The 14,553-nt window shown below is 36.6% G+C and overlaps 1 protein-coding gene across 5 annotated transcripts in view; it reads left to right on the top strand.

The window, feature by feature from the left end:
• The window catches only part of CUL2 (cullin 2), a 40,687-nt gene extending 32,165 nt beyond the window's left edge, over positions 1 to 8,522 (top strand). For all 5 annotated transcript variants that reach the window (XM_059476165.1, XM_059476173.1, XM_059476157.1 and 2 more), the window contains 5 exons: positions 183 to 249; positions 1,337 to 1,539; positions 3,905 to 4,006; positions 4,716 to 4,832; positions 7,909 to 8,522. In XM_059476165.1, the coding sequence (XP_059332148.1) occupies positions 183 to 249; positions 1,337 to 1,539; positions 3,905 to 4,006; positions 4,716 to 4,832; positions 7,909 to 8,040 (621 nt within the window). In that variant the 3' untranslated portion in view covers positions 8,041 to 8,522. The remainder of the gene's footprint in view (positions 1 to 182; positions 250 to 1,336; positions 1,540 to 3,904; positions 4,007 to 4,715; positions 4,833 to 7,908) is intronic.
• The last annotated feature ends 6,031 nt before the right edge of the window (positions 8,523 to 14,553 follow it).

Consider the following 14,553-nt stretch of genomic DNA (forward strand, 5'->3'; position numbering starts at 1 on the left):
TAAATTAAGATTCAGTCATCACTCATCTTCTAAAGGAAAATGCTGTCACAAATGGATCTGCAATGTTTTCATCCAGTGTGATGGACATAAAACCAGTATTTCTTCATTAGGGTGGTAGGATGATGAAAAACTTTCATGAGTAGTTAAATGTGTGACTAACTGATGTTCATTTTGTTTTGCAGTTTGAATTATTTTACAGTCAGCATTTTAGTGGAAGGAAGCTTACTTGGTTACATTATCTTTGTACAGGTAAAAATAAGTGCTTTGCTAAATTTATGATCTAACAGTTACTTGCTATAAGTTCTTTTCAAATGACAAAAAACATGGGGAATTGGAGCATTATTTTGCATATAAAGTCAATGGACATCTTTTGTGTTATAAATTAATATTTAGTACTCAGAATTTCCAAAATCCATGTCTTGTAAACTTGTGGTTTACTAAACCCAAGTGAAACTAGAGTTCTATGTTGTTAACTGCAGAAAAGCACTGCAGAACTGCTGAGTTAATAACAATTGCCCTGGAATTGTTTCTGTAGGATAGATGTTCCTTACATAAATGCTAAATAATTTTAAGAATGCATATTATACTGTTTTACTCAGGTATGTCAGTATCTACATAAATACATAATTTTAACTATTTAGTATTTATTATTGTCAAGTGTTTATTTTAGTAAGTGCCAGTCAATCATGTTTTATTTTAAGTGCTTTCAGTCTCAGGCTTTAACAACTGAGCACTGCAACATACCACATGGAGATGAAAACCATAGCCCATGACAATGTAATAAAATGGAAATTAGTTCTGGTAACAGAAGGTTGCTCTTAACCCACACTCACCTTCACACAGAAAATCTAAATTTGCTTTCAAGTAGATTTCTTCAGTGCTTTTTGTTTTTCATGGGAATTTTAAAAATGTAAGAATATGAAACATTTTTGATGGACAAGTATTTTACTTTGTTTTTAAGTCTTTCCTTTAATCACCTTCCTCATTAATCACTATTCTGAGATTCTGTATAAGCTGTTAATTAAAGTTTATGCATTGCAATGTGTTGAGGCTACTTGGAATTTTTTTAATGGTTATTATATGTTTATTATTATTATATATTGCACTATTTGTCTAGTATGCATAGTTAATCACGGTGGGGCAATTGTTGTGGGCCCCACTGTATATGTGTAAATTCACAGCCTCAGTTGTCATTGTTCTATTTCAAGTGTTAAACACAGACTTGAGTTGAATGTCTGGAAATGTATGAGGAGCTCTGTATGAGGAGGTAGTTTGGCTTCAGATGACTTTTCAGCACCTTTCATCAGTTTATAAAATACTACTTGTATCATTACAGGTGAAGTAAAAATGAATTATTTGTGCAAACCTTATGTAGCCATGGTCACAACATACCAAATGGCAGTGTTGCTTGCCTTCAACAACAGTGAGACTGTCACTTACAAGGAGCTTCAGGACAGTACACAAATGAATGAGAAGGAACTGACAAAAACCATCAAATCTTTGCTTGATGTCAAAATGATCAACCATGACTCAGACAAGGTATGCCACTATGATATTAAAAAGTTTAATGTTTTCAGTCTCGTCATTCTCATACTTGTTGAGGACTTTTTTAAAATATCCATTGTTTACTTTTATTTTTCTAAGCTTTATTTTTGACCCTTGTGTCAAATCTCTACTTATAAGGAAAAAGACAGGAGAAAGTAGAGTGCCTGTCATACAGGCTTTCTATGCCCATAGCAGCATGAAAAGGTAATAATGCAGGGACTCTTCATTGTTTCTGTTGCCTTGCTTTCAAAGTTATACTGAATCACTGGAAGGAGCCTGAGTAGTAAACCAGAGTTTTACAGGGATCCTGAAAAAATATTTGTGGGATTAAGAGACTGAAAGAAAGAGCAACCATGTTCTTCCTTGTGGACAGATTACAGAAGCCACAAGGAGAGCAAGGAGGACTTCTGTGAGAGGATTTTTGCTGCAGTTTGCCAGACTTATCATTCCATTAATTTCTTGGAATTCCAGTAATATCTGAGCTTTGTTTGTGATTCAGGCAATGTTTGATACTTCTTTTTCTGACTCTCTCATCCATCTGTGTAGCCTTTGTGATTTTTTTTTTCCAGTACAGCAAATGGCACAGACTTTACTCTGTTAAGTAAGAATTACTGCGGAAGAGCCTGTGCATCCCATACAGACATAGCATGTGCTTCCAGCTCACCCAGAAGGCCCACTGTGCAGACAGTATCAGACAGAAGGAACTGAGATAAGCTTTCAGTTCACTTACAAGAAGAAGTCCAAAGCTGCTCTGACAGCTGCTTTTGTTTTTAACCAGGAAAATTTTAGAAAATGGAAAGTGAGATCACAAGGAAGATCTGGTGCTTGGCTGAAGCATAGGACATGCTTCCAATATCTAGAAATGAGCTCAGGTTGGAACAGTTGCTGGGAAGATGTCTGTTAAACCATGGGTCAAATAAAACACTGGGAGCTGTTACAGGAAACAGTGAGACCTTTAATAATCTTAGAATGTTGCCTGTTATTTAAAGGATTTACATTTATTTATGTCCATTGTATAAGGTTCACCCAGTTCCTTAAAGCTTATGTCATAGAAGAAGGAATAATACAGCTTTCCAACCCTTTTACTTTCTAATGTTTACCACTGCATTTTCCAGTTCTTTGCCTTCCAGACTACTGTGTTCAAGTGTCTTTACTATTTCTGTTTTCTTTGCACTCCATCCAACAATGTGATAGCAGATCTGTAGACAGTCTATCAGCTTACTTATTAAATAAACAAGTGAGCTTTAGTGGTTTAAGCAGTGGAATTCAATACACAAACTTCTCTTTACCTGTATCTGTGCCAAACAGAAAAGTAGAGTGCAGTAAATGTTGTAGTTTGCTTTTGCTTGTTTGTTCATTTTGTGACCGGGTGTGGGGAAAAGAGCATGAGAAGCTTCACCTCAAAATCTTCATTGGTTCATTCGAATTGTGCTTTTTTGACTTGATGCTCAATACACAATTTATTTTGGTTTATATTCAACCATGTCAGCAGAATAATGCTAGAAGTTAATGTTAGCCTGTTTTTTTGTTAGCTTATTATTTTTCAAGCTCTTGGTCTTTCCCGTTTCATGTTGTATTTTCTATACTATTCCTGGTATCCTGATTTTTATGTACATTGTAACAAAGGCTATTTGTTGCAAGATACAAAATTAGAGTTAATATTAGTTTGAGTGCATATTTAGATAAATATTTTCTGTGTTTAACTAAAATACTTATGCTTTAGACAGTTTGGCAAGATTTCGAGGTCTCAGAATCCCAGTAACTTTATTCTGCTGGAAATTGGTAATACTTGTACAGACTCTTGCCTGGAAACTGCAGAGATCTGTCCAGTCATGCTGTGTTGAATTTAAAGGTGTTTTTACCATAGGAAAAAAAACCCTGAAATAATAATAACAGTAATAACAGTTGTTATTATTATTATTGTCGTTATTATTATTACTACTACATATATATATGTGGTAAAGAATGGAGATTCTGGCAGGAAAAAAAATTTGAAATCTCCAGGTAGATGTGCACTGTGGAAGTTGCAGTTTGTCAGCTTTTTCTGCTATAACATATCAAAATGTTTAAATGCTTTTCCTTAAATTCTGGAAGACAACTTTTGTAAAAATTACGAAAGCAGCAGCTCCTCTTTGATGTCCTCTCATAGATAAATGTAAATCCTACTTTCTTTGCAGGGAAAAAATGATGCTAAACTAGCTTTAAAAATTGACCCGGTTCAAGCAGCATTTTAGAATTTCCAGCTACAAATCTGATTTTTTTTTCTGTATATGTAAGACCCTAACTGTGACTTTTCAAAGTAAATTGTTACTATTTTCTGGTTCCATTCTTGATTTTTAAAAATGATTCTGTATTGCAGGAAGATATAGAGACAGAGTCTACATTTTCATTAAATATGAACTTCAGCAGTAAGCGAACAAAGTTTAAAATTACCACATCAATGCAGAAAGACACACCACAGGCAAGTATTCTTTGGTGTTTCTAGCCTGAATAGCTTAGAAAGCTTATTTTTCTAAAATGGAATTTACTGTTAGTTTGGTGTAAGCAGATATCAGACTCTTTAAGATTTGCAAAAGAAATTTTGTAGGTTTAAAGCTTAAGCAATGCAATTTTTTTGTACTTGAAATATAGGCAGGAAAAGGTGAAATAGGGAACAACAAGAAGAAAAAGATGAACAAAATGTTAATGCCAAATGGTATTGATGTTTAGTCTATGTCATGAGACTTTTTTGTTGCTGGTGTTTATAAAGGAACTTACTGCAAGAACAGCAGAACCAATCAACTGTTTTCTTATGGTTTTGTGTCCTTTGGCAACTAAAATCAACTCCTGTGTTGTTAATCCATGTTCTCAATGTATCTCCTAAGACACAGGATTTTGTATGATATAGGTATGTGCTGCCAAACTCAATAAATTACAGTCAATTCTGATTGCTTTTCTCCCTAGCAAAAATATTGTTTTAGATGCCTCTCTCCTACCTTCTTACTGACTTTCATGAAACCTGATATCCTTGATTTATGGACATACTTTTACTGGTATAGAACTACACCTGCATACATTTTGTATTAGTTCACCACTTTTAGTAAAGTAAAAAGTAGAGATTCAAGATACTTTTATGCAGTCTTTATTGGTCTTCCTGTGTTTTGAGCATTGCTGTTGTTCTTGTGTGGCAGGAGATGGAGCAGACCCGAAGTGCTGTGGATGAGGACAGGAAAATGTATCTCCAAGCTGCTATAGTCCGTATCATGAAGGCACGGAAAGTGCTGCGACATAATGCTCTTATTCAGGAGGTGAGAGAAAGTCCTTGAGCTTGATTTCATTAAAATCTTCAGGATAGTAGGGTTCAACATCAGACTACAAAACTCAGCCATGTGGAAAATGGTACTTCAGCAAAATTAGTGAGAATTTCCCTGGAGTCTATTTTGAACTGCAGTACTGGAGCACGAGCTGGGATCCCTCAATCTCATAAATGTGTCTTAGCACCAAAGCATTAAGTTGTTGCTGTTTCCTCTTAGCTGGTTCTATGCCAAGAGATGTTGTACCCTATAAAAATCATTGCCAGAGCTATGGGTTCAGTTGAAAACCTGAATGGGGATATTCTAGTATGGAATTTCCACAGAAGCCCTTAGCCAGTTCTGTGCTCTAATCATTATTTTATTATAACTCCTGGTTTAAATTTTAAAAGTTGTCTGAGTATGGAGACATGCACTTTTTAATCTCCCTTTTCCACAAAGCAGTACAGTTCTCTAGATTTTTTAGATTCCAGATTAATGACCTGTGAACTGTCACAGCCTGGCTTGGAAGGAAGTGCTATTTCATTAGTTTTTTTCCCACTTTTCCATCTGCTGGTTGCCTGCCTAATTGTATTTCTCATTCCAGCCTAACATTTGCTTCTTCCAACTAGTTGCCAGTTTTACTTTCCTCAAACTTCCATGGCTCTTTCTTCAGTTTAATTCATTCTTGCATCTCTGAGCCTTGCTCAGAGAAGACTGGTGGGAGGGGGAATTGAGATTCCTGATTTATTCAACCATTTTGAGCATAAAGGTGGAGAGATACTGAGTAATTTGTGGTGACGGAGGAAACAGTTTACCACACCCACTCCTTAATTTTTATTTCTAAAAATAAAACCTAGCAGCAGCAGGGAGTTTGTAAGCCCAGATGATGCAGTGTGAGACCTCTTAAAGATTTTGGATACTAAGGAAGTGTTTTTACACAAAGTAAGGTTAATTTGAGAAATCTGATTTTGAATATATAAAAGATGAGGTAGCATAGGTTCTGATATTTTTCAGAATCTTTGGTTTTTTGGTTTCCCATTATTTAAACAATCCATGCAATTATGATGAAATTGTGTAAAGATTTGCAATTAAAACTAGAAAATTATAAGCAAGCCCTTTCATCTTTGAGAATACATTTTTCTGCCCACTGTCAAATTATGAGAAAAATTTCTTGAAATGTACTTTGCCTGACACCAGTTTATAAGGGTGAAATAGATTACAAATTGCTGTGTTTTGGAAACAAATCCTTTCTGGTTGCTTCTTCCTTTGTGTAATGGAAGGGCCACTTACATGCCCCTGCTGTGTTTTGCTCTTGCAGGGCTCTTGCAGAATAGTAACATTAGAAGATTTCTCTTCAGCTTTGCAAAAAAGGTGGATTTTTTCATGGTTACTCAGTTAGAAACTAGGTAGAAAGTATAGATGTGATATTGTTACTAATCCTGGTGCCATTGTTATCATGCTGTTTATATTCTTAAATATAATGTATCAGTTAAAATGTGCTGTTTGACTTCTTGAGTAAGAAGGAGTATTTCTGAAAGAAGTCTGTTTACTATGAATAGTTAATATTTTCTCACCTCATTAGTATTTTTTTCTTAGCTATAAGGGCAGGATTATACTGTTAGAGAGATATTTGAGAGACTCCTAACCCTAATAGTTAGCTCTGATTCTACCACTACAGCACCACACATTTCATTTAGGTTGAGGTGTTCAAGAAAATACTCCAGGTCCTTGGTAGACCTGTATATGTCAGCATGTGGTCTTTATGGAATTGTTAATTGTGTTAGATGCACCCTGGTAATTTCAATTCTAGCTCAGTGTAGCAGTCCCCTTCAGGGTGAGGTAGCTTTTCCTATAAAATGAGTAAGACTGGAAGAGTAGTGGAGGGGAGACATCAGAACAGTCATTCCCAGAAAATTTTTATTCTGACCATCAGGTATTTCTGTCTATCCTTCTTACTTGTACTGTCTTTGATTAAAAAAACCAACAACAATGAGAAAACCCACACCAATACAAAATTCCCTCTTTTGCTTTCTCTGTCTGAAGTAAATACATGAAATGTGGTGATGCCAATCAGCTTCAGTGGAGGGCTAAGTTTGGTGAAATCTGAGCAGATCTATCAGCTTGTTAGCACCCAGTTTCTCCTCACTTGTGCTGCTGTGGAACATACCAGACCCTTGGCTGTTAGCCCAACAAAACTCACTCTTTTGAGGCTTTTGTTTGCTTTGTTGGGTGAGTTCCACCTGGTGAGTTCTGTTGGCTCACAGAGAGACCCAGCAAACTCTAGAGCTGGGACAAAGCCAGCCATGAGAAGTTGTAAAGAAAACTGAAAATTTAGCTGGAATAAAATAATTTTCTTTACAGAAGAAGTAAGAACTACAGGCAAAATATGTTGTGACACTTGAGTAGTAAGGTCTTCTGTTTAAAAAAATTTCCTACTTACAGATTTGCACATTCTGTTGGTGCAAGAACCCTTCAGACAATTTCTTCCCCTTCTCTACAAGAGAAGTTTTCAGTCTAGAGAAACTTTTAAGAGACATATAAAGTTTTGCCTGAGTGGCAATTTCTTCCACAATGCAAATATAGATTTGTTTTCACAATAAGTAACTTCTTACTGTATTAAAAAATTCCAGCATAGCCAGATGGAACTCACTAAATTGTAGGTCTGTCTTCAGTGACTAAGGAAAGAGAAGTTCATCCTGATTTTCTCCAATTGTGTAGCAAAGAAGGTTAATGGTAGGGGAACTCTACTGTGATAGTAGTGAAGAAATGTGTTAATATTAGATTAATTTTTAACATGGATATTTGTCTTCATTTGTACTGTGACAAATGAAGCAAGTGAGAGAAATGAGGAGATCTGGGGAACATGTGGCCAAAGTAACCAGTGAGCTGACCAGTCAGTTTCAGTGTCCTGACACTTATACTTAGAGATATTTTCTTGTTTGTTATAAATTAACTATTCCAGGGTTATTTAATCCTGTCTTTAAAAGAAAAATATACTGAATTTGCCTTAAAGCCTTTAGCAAATATTTAGATGACATTTATAACTGTGAAAAATAAAAAATAACACCAAAATTGTGTCTTTCTTTTGCAGGTAATTAGCCAATCAAGAGCCAGGTTTAACCCAAGTATCAGCATGATTAAGAAGTGTATTGAAGTCCTGATAGACAAACAGTACATAGAGCGAAGCCAGGCCTCTGCAGACGAGTACAGTTATGTAGCATGATGTGCTGTCCTGCAGGTATGATTGTAAGGAGATCATTGCTGTCACTGTTTGGTGTGTTCCTGTGGGAAGAGGCAGGCCTGTGCCTCCATAATTGGTCACTTGGCAGCCCCTGTTTTTCTGCTGTTTACAACATCACCAGTGCCATGTCATGAGCGTCAATGAAAATGCCTATAGATATTTCAAGCTCATGTCATTATGACATTTCTTAAAACTTTACTAAAAGAATGAGTGAAGTATTGCTGACATGTGGAGAATTGGTTGGGTACCATGCTTTTTTTTTCCCCCCTCCCCTTTCACGTTTGCAGTTGATGTTTTCTAATGTATCTTAAGACAAAGTAAAAAAAAAATCACACAAAAAACCTAAATATTGTAATATGACAGATAACCTAATAATTGTATCTACATTAAAATGTAAAAAAAATGACGAACATGATACTGCTGCTTGTCAAATAAAAAAATAAAGTTATATAATGTGTCTGGAATGATTGTAGAGCTGGATATAGCATTAATGTCTGTAAATATTATTCAGGCCTGAAGAGTAGAAATAATGTTACGTGTTTGGGTTTTGGATAACCTCAGAAGTAGGTCTGACATAACAACTAATTTATATAAAACTGAATACCAGGTATGTCATGTTTGATGTGATTATAAAAAATATTTATGGTTCAGTGCACATCTTGTTTTCTTGAGATTAGGCTCATTTACATTCTCGGTGCCTGAAGGCCTCTGCTGTGTCTGTTAATCCCAAACTGTAGGAATATGTTACAAGGGAAAATAAACTGATGTTTGAGGGGATTTAAATGGTGTAGTTCACAAACACTTAGGAATAGTTATCATGAACATCAAAGATAGAATTCAGTGGCTTGGGAAAGCATAAAGCAGGCTGGTAACTGAAAAATGTTTTTTCTTTAATGTATTGGGTAGAAACACTACATGGATGGGTGTCTATGTTTGTTTCCACAAACTCATACTGCTTGTTTCTTGTTTTCCCTCCTGACTCCTATGGTTGTTTTTATCATGTTTTGTTTTCCTCTGCCCCAATTAGATTTCCAGCTGTTAGGGTGAGACAGATCCACAGGCTATTTCATGTCTTGTGTTGTTCACCAGGGTTGGCATGGTGACTGTGCACTCTTAAACAAGCAAACTATAATTTAAAAGTACAAACTCTACCACTGGAAGTGAATGAAATTTAAGAGCACTGAGAGTTTGAACACACTGAATGCCTGCTGCAGAAGAGTTTCCTCATGGCTATGCCTGCAATTATGATTGACAGGATAAATATTAAGTTTAAATGTTCTATTTTTGCCAGATTTATTTGCGTGCATATAAAAATACCTATGTAGATAGATACTATTTGAAGTATTTTTTTAGATTGTGTAGTATCACCTACTAAAAATCCACACATCAAGAAGTAATTTTAAAGAAAAGCAAACCTTTGGAGGGAGCTTTTTACTCTTTTTTTCTTTTTCTGGTTCTTCACTGTATGAAAGGCTTCTCTCCAACTCTTAGATTGTTGCTGTCTCTTATTTCTTAAATGGTATTGCATTCACATACTGTCTAGAGGGTATAGGAAACTTTCTATGGTTAACTAGGAAATGCATCAAGAAGTGGTGCCATGTTTTTCTGATGTGGATTTTGCTAAGGATGAATAAAGGGCAATAAACAATAAAGTGCAATAAACATTCCTTCCATATTGGTGTTTTATCCCACTACGCTAAGATCTAAATTTTTATGTGGATTTATGTCTTCAAGAAGTGAGGTTTTTTAACTAACTGTAATATGGTGCTGTAGATCATTGTCTAAAGTGTTAGTTTAGAGGTGTCTCTGTGTGGTGGGACACAGCACAGGTGCTTAGACTGTCACCAGCTGTAGTAAACAGGAGATAGAAAATCAGCACAGATTTTGACTGGAGTGACTTCTAATCTATTGCAGTGTGGAGCATTTCTGTGCTTTATAAAAGAAATTATTCATTACATCTAAAGACAAAAAAATAGGGGCAATATTCTATTACATAACACACAAAAAAGGGAAAATTTATTTCATGAATGCTGAATTAGCACATCCTTTTTTCAGAAAACAAACTAACACTGATGCCAAAGTTTCTGGAAACAAATGTGGTTTATCTTGTAACTTGTATTTGAGTCAGCACATTTTAAGCTTGTTCATAAAAGAGTTAATAAAAGCTTTATTTAAGTGTAGATTCCAGTAGCAAAATTTTAAGGCTGAATTTGAAGGTTTAACCAATTTATTTTCAGAATAATTTCACAGGCAACACAAGAACTTCCCTGCTCTAGCCCAAACGTGCAAGGTTTTAACATTACCTTATCTCTCAATTTTTGCATACCTAAACCATCATTTTAGGTTTTAGGTAAGCATGCTGCTGAGTTGAGACATGTTTAGTGAGTTAAAAACATTCATCTATTTCAGTGCAGTTGGCATCCCCAGATGATGTCTTTCATAATTACACACAAACTCCGTCTTTTCAGTGGCTCTTAGGAAATGTTGTTATAGCTGGGAAACATTATGAATTCTACTTTATAACTCACACCTTCCCCCTCAGGAAGAAAGTAGTGCAAATCCAGACCCCTGTAGCTGGGTTATGTCACTGAAATCATTGCTGGCACACAGGGATGCAGTTTATAGTTGGACCTTCAGCCTGGCAGTCCATACCTTTGGCAAGTGTAGGTTCAAAATATTAAGTGCTAATGGGTATTAACAGGAGGGGCAAATTGTAAGAAAGAGAAGATAGCAAAAAATGCCATACAGTTTTAATTTACTAGAAGAAACTGGTATTTTTTTGTTTGTTTGTTGTATGCCTGTTGACGTGTGACCTGCTAGTGTACAGGAAGCCATACAGCTGAGACACAATGGTTTCATACATCCCATACATGCCTCATATCTAAGTGCATTTTACCTCTGGTATTGAGTACTACTGATCATTCTTGCACTAACTGAAAAGGTGTTTCCTTGATGTTCTAATTTGTCTTGAGACTGATTGTCTAGTTCTAGGAAAGAAAAGTGTACCTGCATTTTAGTGTGTTCATATACACACAAGGCAACCAAAGCTATGAAAGATATTTAATCACCATAACATAAACTGCTTGCAAAGTAGTGAGTATCATTACTTTCCATGAGTACATCACCTTTCCAAATAAACAGAGTACAGAAATTGGTCAGTGGAGAAGCAAATTTTATGAACTGATATTTTTCAGTTATGCTTAGAAAGACATTTCTTATGCTTAAAAAAGATAATTTTGAAAACAACCACTGCAACATAGTATTGATATCGAGCAAATTCTAATAATAAATATAAAATCTTTGTACCCTAGGACAGATATTTTAGGACTGTCCATGCTTTACAGATATGGTAAGTACTTGGAGTTAATTAAGGTATCACGATGTATGAAAACATATTCTCCAGAAACAATTGTTATTACACTGATTATTGGCTCTTATTACAAATCTAAATTTGTCTTTACTTGTTTATGGTAAGTTGTACTGTGCTTCTGAGCTGATAAGAAAATGGCATTTTTCAATTTTGTCAGGGAAAAGAAGCGGAAGGGTCAAAAAAGTGTTTGAGTATAATAAGTTTAAAACAGCGCAAGACTTTGGTAAACACGTGTGTGTGATTTTAAAGAGGAGGGGTGTGAGAAATGGATTTGTAAAGGATTCTTAGAACCTGGCTCAAAACTCACACAGTCTTGTACATTTGTATGTAAACTCTGAGATAAGGTGTGCTGACTTGGAAAGGCTGTGGAATAGAAACGACATTGTTGAGAGAGAGATTGAACTAGAAACAAGTTTCAAATGACAGCTTTGCAAAAGGACCAGATATTTTGGAGAATTAGAACTATGAAAGATGCATTGTAGCAAGACTACAGGAGGTAAAATAATAGGTGATTGTTGTTAGAAGTATGAGCAGCATTGTGTGGCAAAAGCTAATAGGCTGAAAAACATTTATAAGGTATTGTAACCAGGAAATAAGTTGTCTTCTAATAGAATGGCATTGAGTTTTACATCTCTTGTGTCTCACCCTTCTGAGACTGATAACAGAATAAAATCTTTAAAACGCCTCTCAGTTGCCCCATTTCTGTAGAACTGGGATTTTCCAGCAAGGGGGGGTGAATAAATATGATGTTAAAAATAGTCAAACATATCCATATACATATATATGCTTGGATGTGCATTTGTTCTTTTCTCCATTCTGCGGCATTCACAATTGCATCAATAAGGACGAGCATAACAAGCAGCAAAAGCAAAGAGGGAGATAAGAGATGCTGGTTGGCATCTGGCAGCCGTGTTGGTGCTGCTCCCACCAGCTGTCCCAGGAGTACAGCACAGCTATGGAAGCTCCCTTGGTCTCCCCAGCAAGCCCAGCCTTGCATTTGCATCTGGGAAGTGAAGGACTAAGCCTCAGTAGTCCAGAGCAAGCCTAAAGGTACTGTTGGTCACTTCTAAAACAGTCCTAGTAATTTAGGGAATTACTTCCACCACTCATGTCTGCACTCTTTAGGATCCCTGTGACTGAAAGCTGAGCGGTGATTTCAGCAAAACTGAAAACTCACTTGTTTGGTTGTTTTGGCTGGAGTAACAAGCAGCTGGCATTAACACCATCCTAAGTTCTTCCTCCTCAGCTGGGGTGCTGTGCTGGGTGCATGCATTCTGTTACAGTGTCAGCTACAAAGTACACTTGAACACTGGCAAACTTGGTGTGTGTGACCCCTTTTCTAGAGCTTCTGGACTAGCTGGAAATCTCTGATATTCTACAGAGAAAGACTATATTGGCTTTGTGTGTCCTTCCTTCCACTCTTCCACTGAGATAAATGAAATAACACGCTGGTGTTCAGTAAAATTTGCTCTCCAAATCTTTGATGCAGTTGTATACCATGAACAAAAAATTATGTATTTTAGGACTACAGAAAGTAATATAGGACAAAATACTTGCCAATGTCTGTGTAGCAAAGGCATCAGTTCTTTCAGTCTGACTGTTATCCAACCAAACGTTCGATATATTGGTGTTTACAGGAGCAATGGATACATAAGGAGATTGTTTGGCATGTTCTCATCTGAAAGAGACCTTGTTCTTACCATAATCACTGAACAGCAAACACTGTAATTTTCACCTTTTGGTGGAAGCTGGTGGTTCTGATGTGTGTCAAACTGGCTTTTTCCAGCAGCTGAGAACAGTAGCACTGTTGCTGTCAACAGTCAGAAAGGAGGAGTGATTTGAGGGCAATCCTGAAACTTGGCAGATTGCTGTTGCCTGTCTTTTAATGTTGGTTATATAATCTATAACCTAGTTGGTATATATGATTAAAAGTGCAGTACATCTCTGGTAGTATTTCACATTATATTGAACAGTTGCAGTTGAGTTTCATAAGATGTACGTGGTCTGTTTTTTAAAAAGCTCTACTCATGAGTCCATTTTCATTTCTTCTTTCCAGTCACCAGCTTAATAGAATTTGTGATCTTCAAAATCTGAGTTTGAGAGAATAAAAGAAAAAAAACTGAAACTCATGATACTGTGTATTCATCTGTATATTTGAAGCCAGTTCAGGATGTTTTATGAGATTTGTTTGAAGAAATGCCAGGCATTTGGCTCCCTCAGAGTGGTGAGATCCATGGAGGGAGGTGCTGCCTGGAGCTGATCAAGAGGAGCCTGTCAGTGGGAGGATATGAATGATCCTCTGATCCTTGTGCTTTGGAAGCTGATGTAGTGCACAGGATCCAGCACATCACATGCTCTCCTCAGGGTTTGGTCTCTTTTAAAGAGAGGCACAAGTGGTGATGCTTGTGAGCATTTAAGAAACATGACACTTGACCTTTTTGAGTCTGTTCTCATTCTTCCCTTGACCAGAAGAGTGCCCCAGTCTTAATAAGGCAAGCAAGGCCTGTCACCTCTCCTGGATGTGTACAAACTTAAACTGGTTGAAGGTAAATCCAAAAGGGTGAGCTCTTACCTCTTTCCCATGGCTTTTTGTGTATTTTTCATTGCAATATTCAAGGGACTAGAAAACAATAATTTAGACAAGGGATGTGTAATTTAGTCATTAATATATTCCTGTGGGAGCTGGGGCTGGGGGTGTGGGTTCCCATCAGTGGGCTGGCAACTGAAGAGCCATCTGCTTCTCGGTGCAGCAGGAAAGTGGCAGTGGCCAGAATTCTGTATGCAATCTGCATCCTCTGTGCTGGTTGATGTTCTTAATAGACTTAAGTGATAGCTAGTAATCTAGATAGTAGTAATGAATATTTGAACATTTACGTTTAGGGGTCATCTCACCATCTGGTGATTCAAAATGACCTGGAAATTGAGCTTTCAAAATGATGCTTACAGGTTTGCCCGTATGTTCTGCCTGACTGCCATCTGAAGCCATGAAAAGGAGTCATGTGAACTTCATCTGTAGCCTTGTCTCAGTCATTCCAAGTGAAATTCTCCCTTCCCCCGTGTGGGTGTCTGCTGGCACATGTTTTAGTGTGCCTGTAATGATGTATCTAAGCCTTACTGCAGCCACA

Source organism: Ammospiza nelsoni, chromosome 1 (assembly GCF_027579445.1).
Source record: "Ammospiza nelsoni isolate bAmmNel1 chromosome 1, bAmmNel1.pri, whole genome shotgun sequence".
NCBI classification, from domain to species: Eukaryota; Metazoa; Chordata; class Aves; order Passeriformes; family Passerellidae; genus Ammospiza; species Ammospiza nelsoni.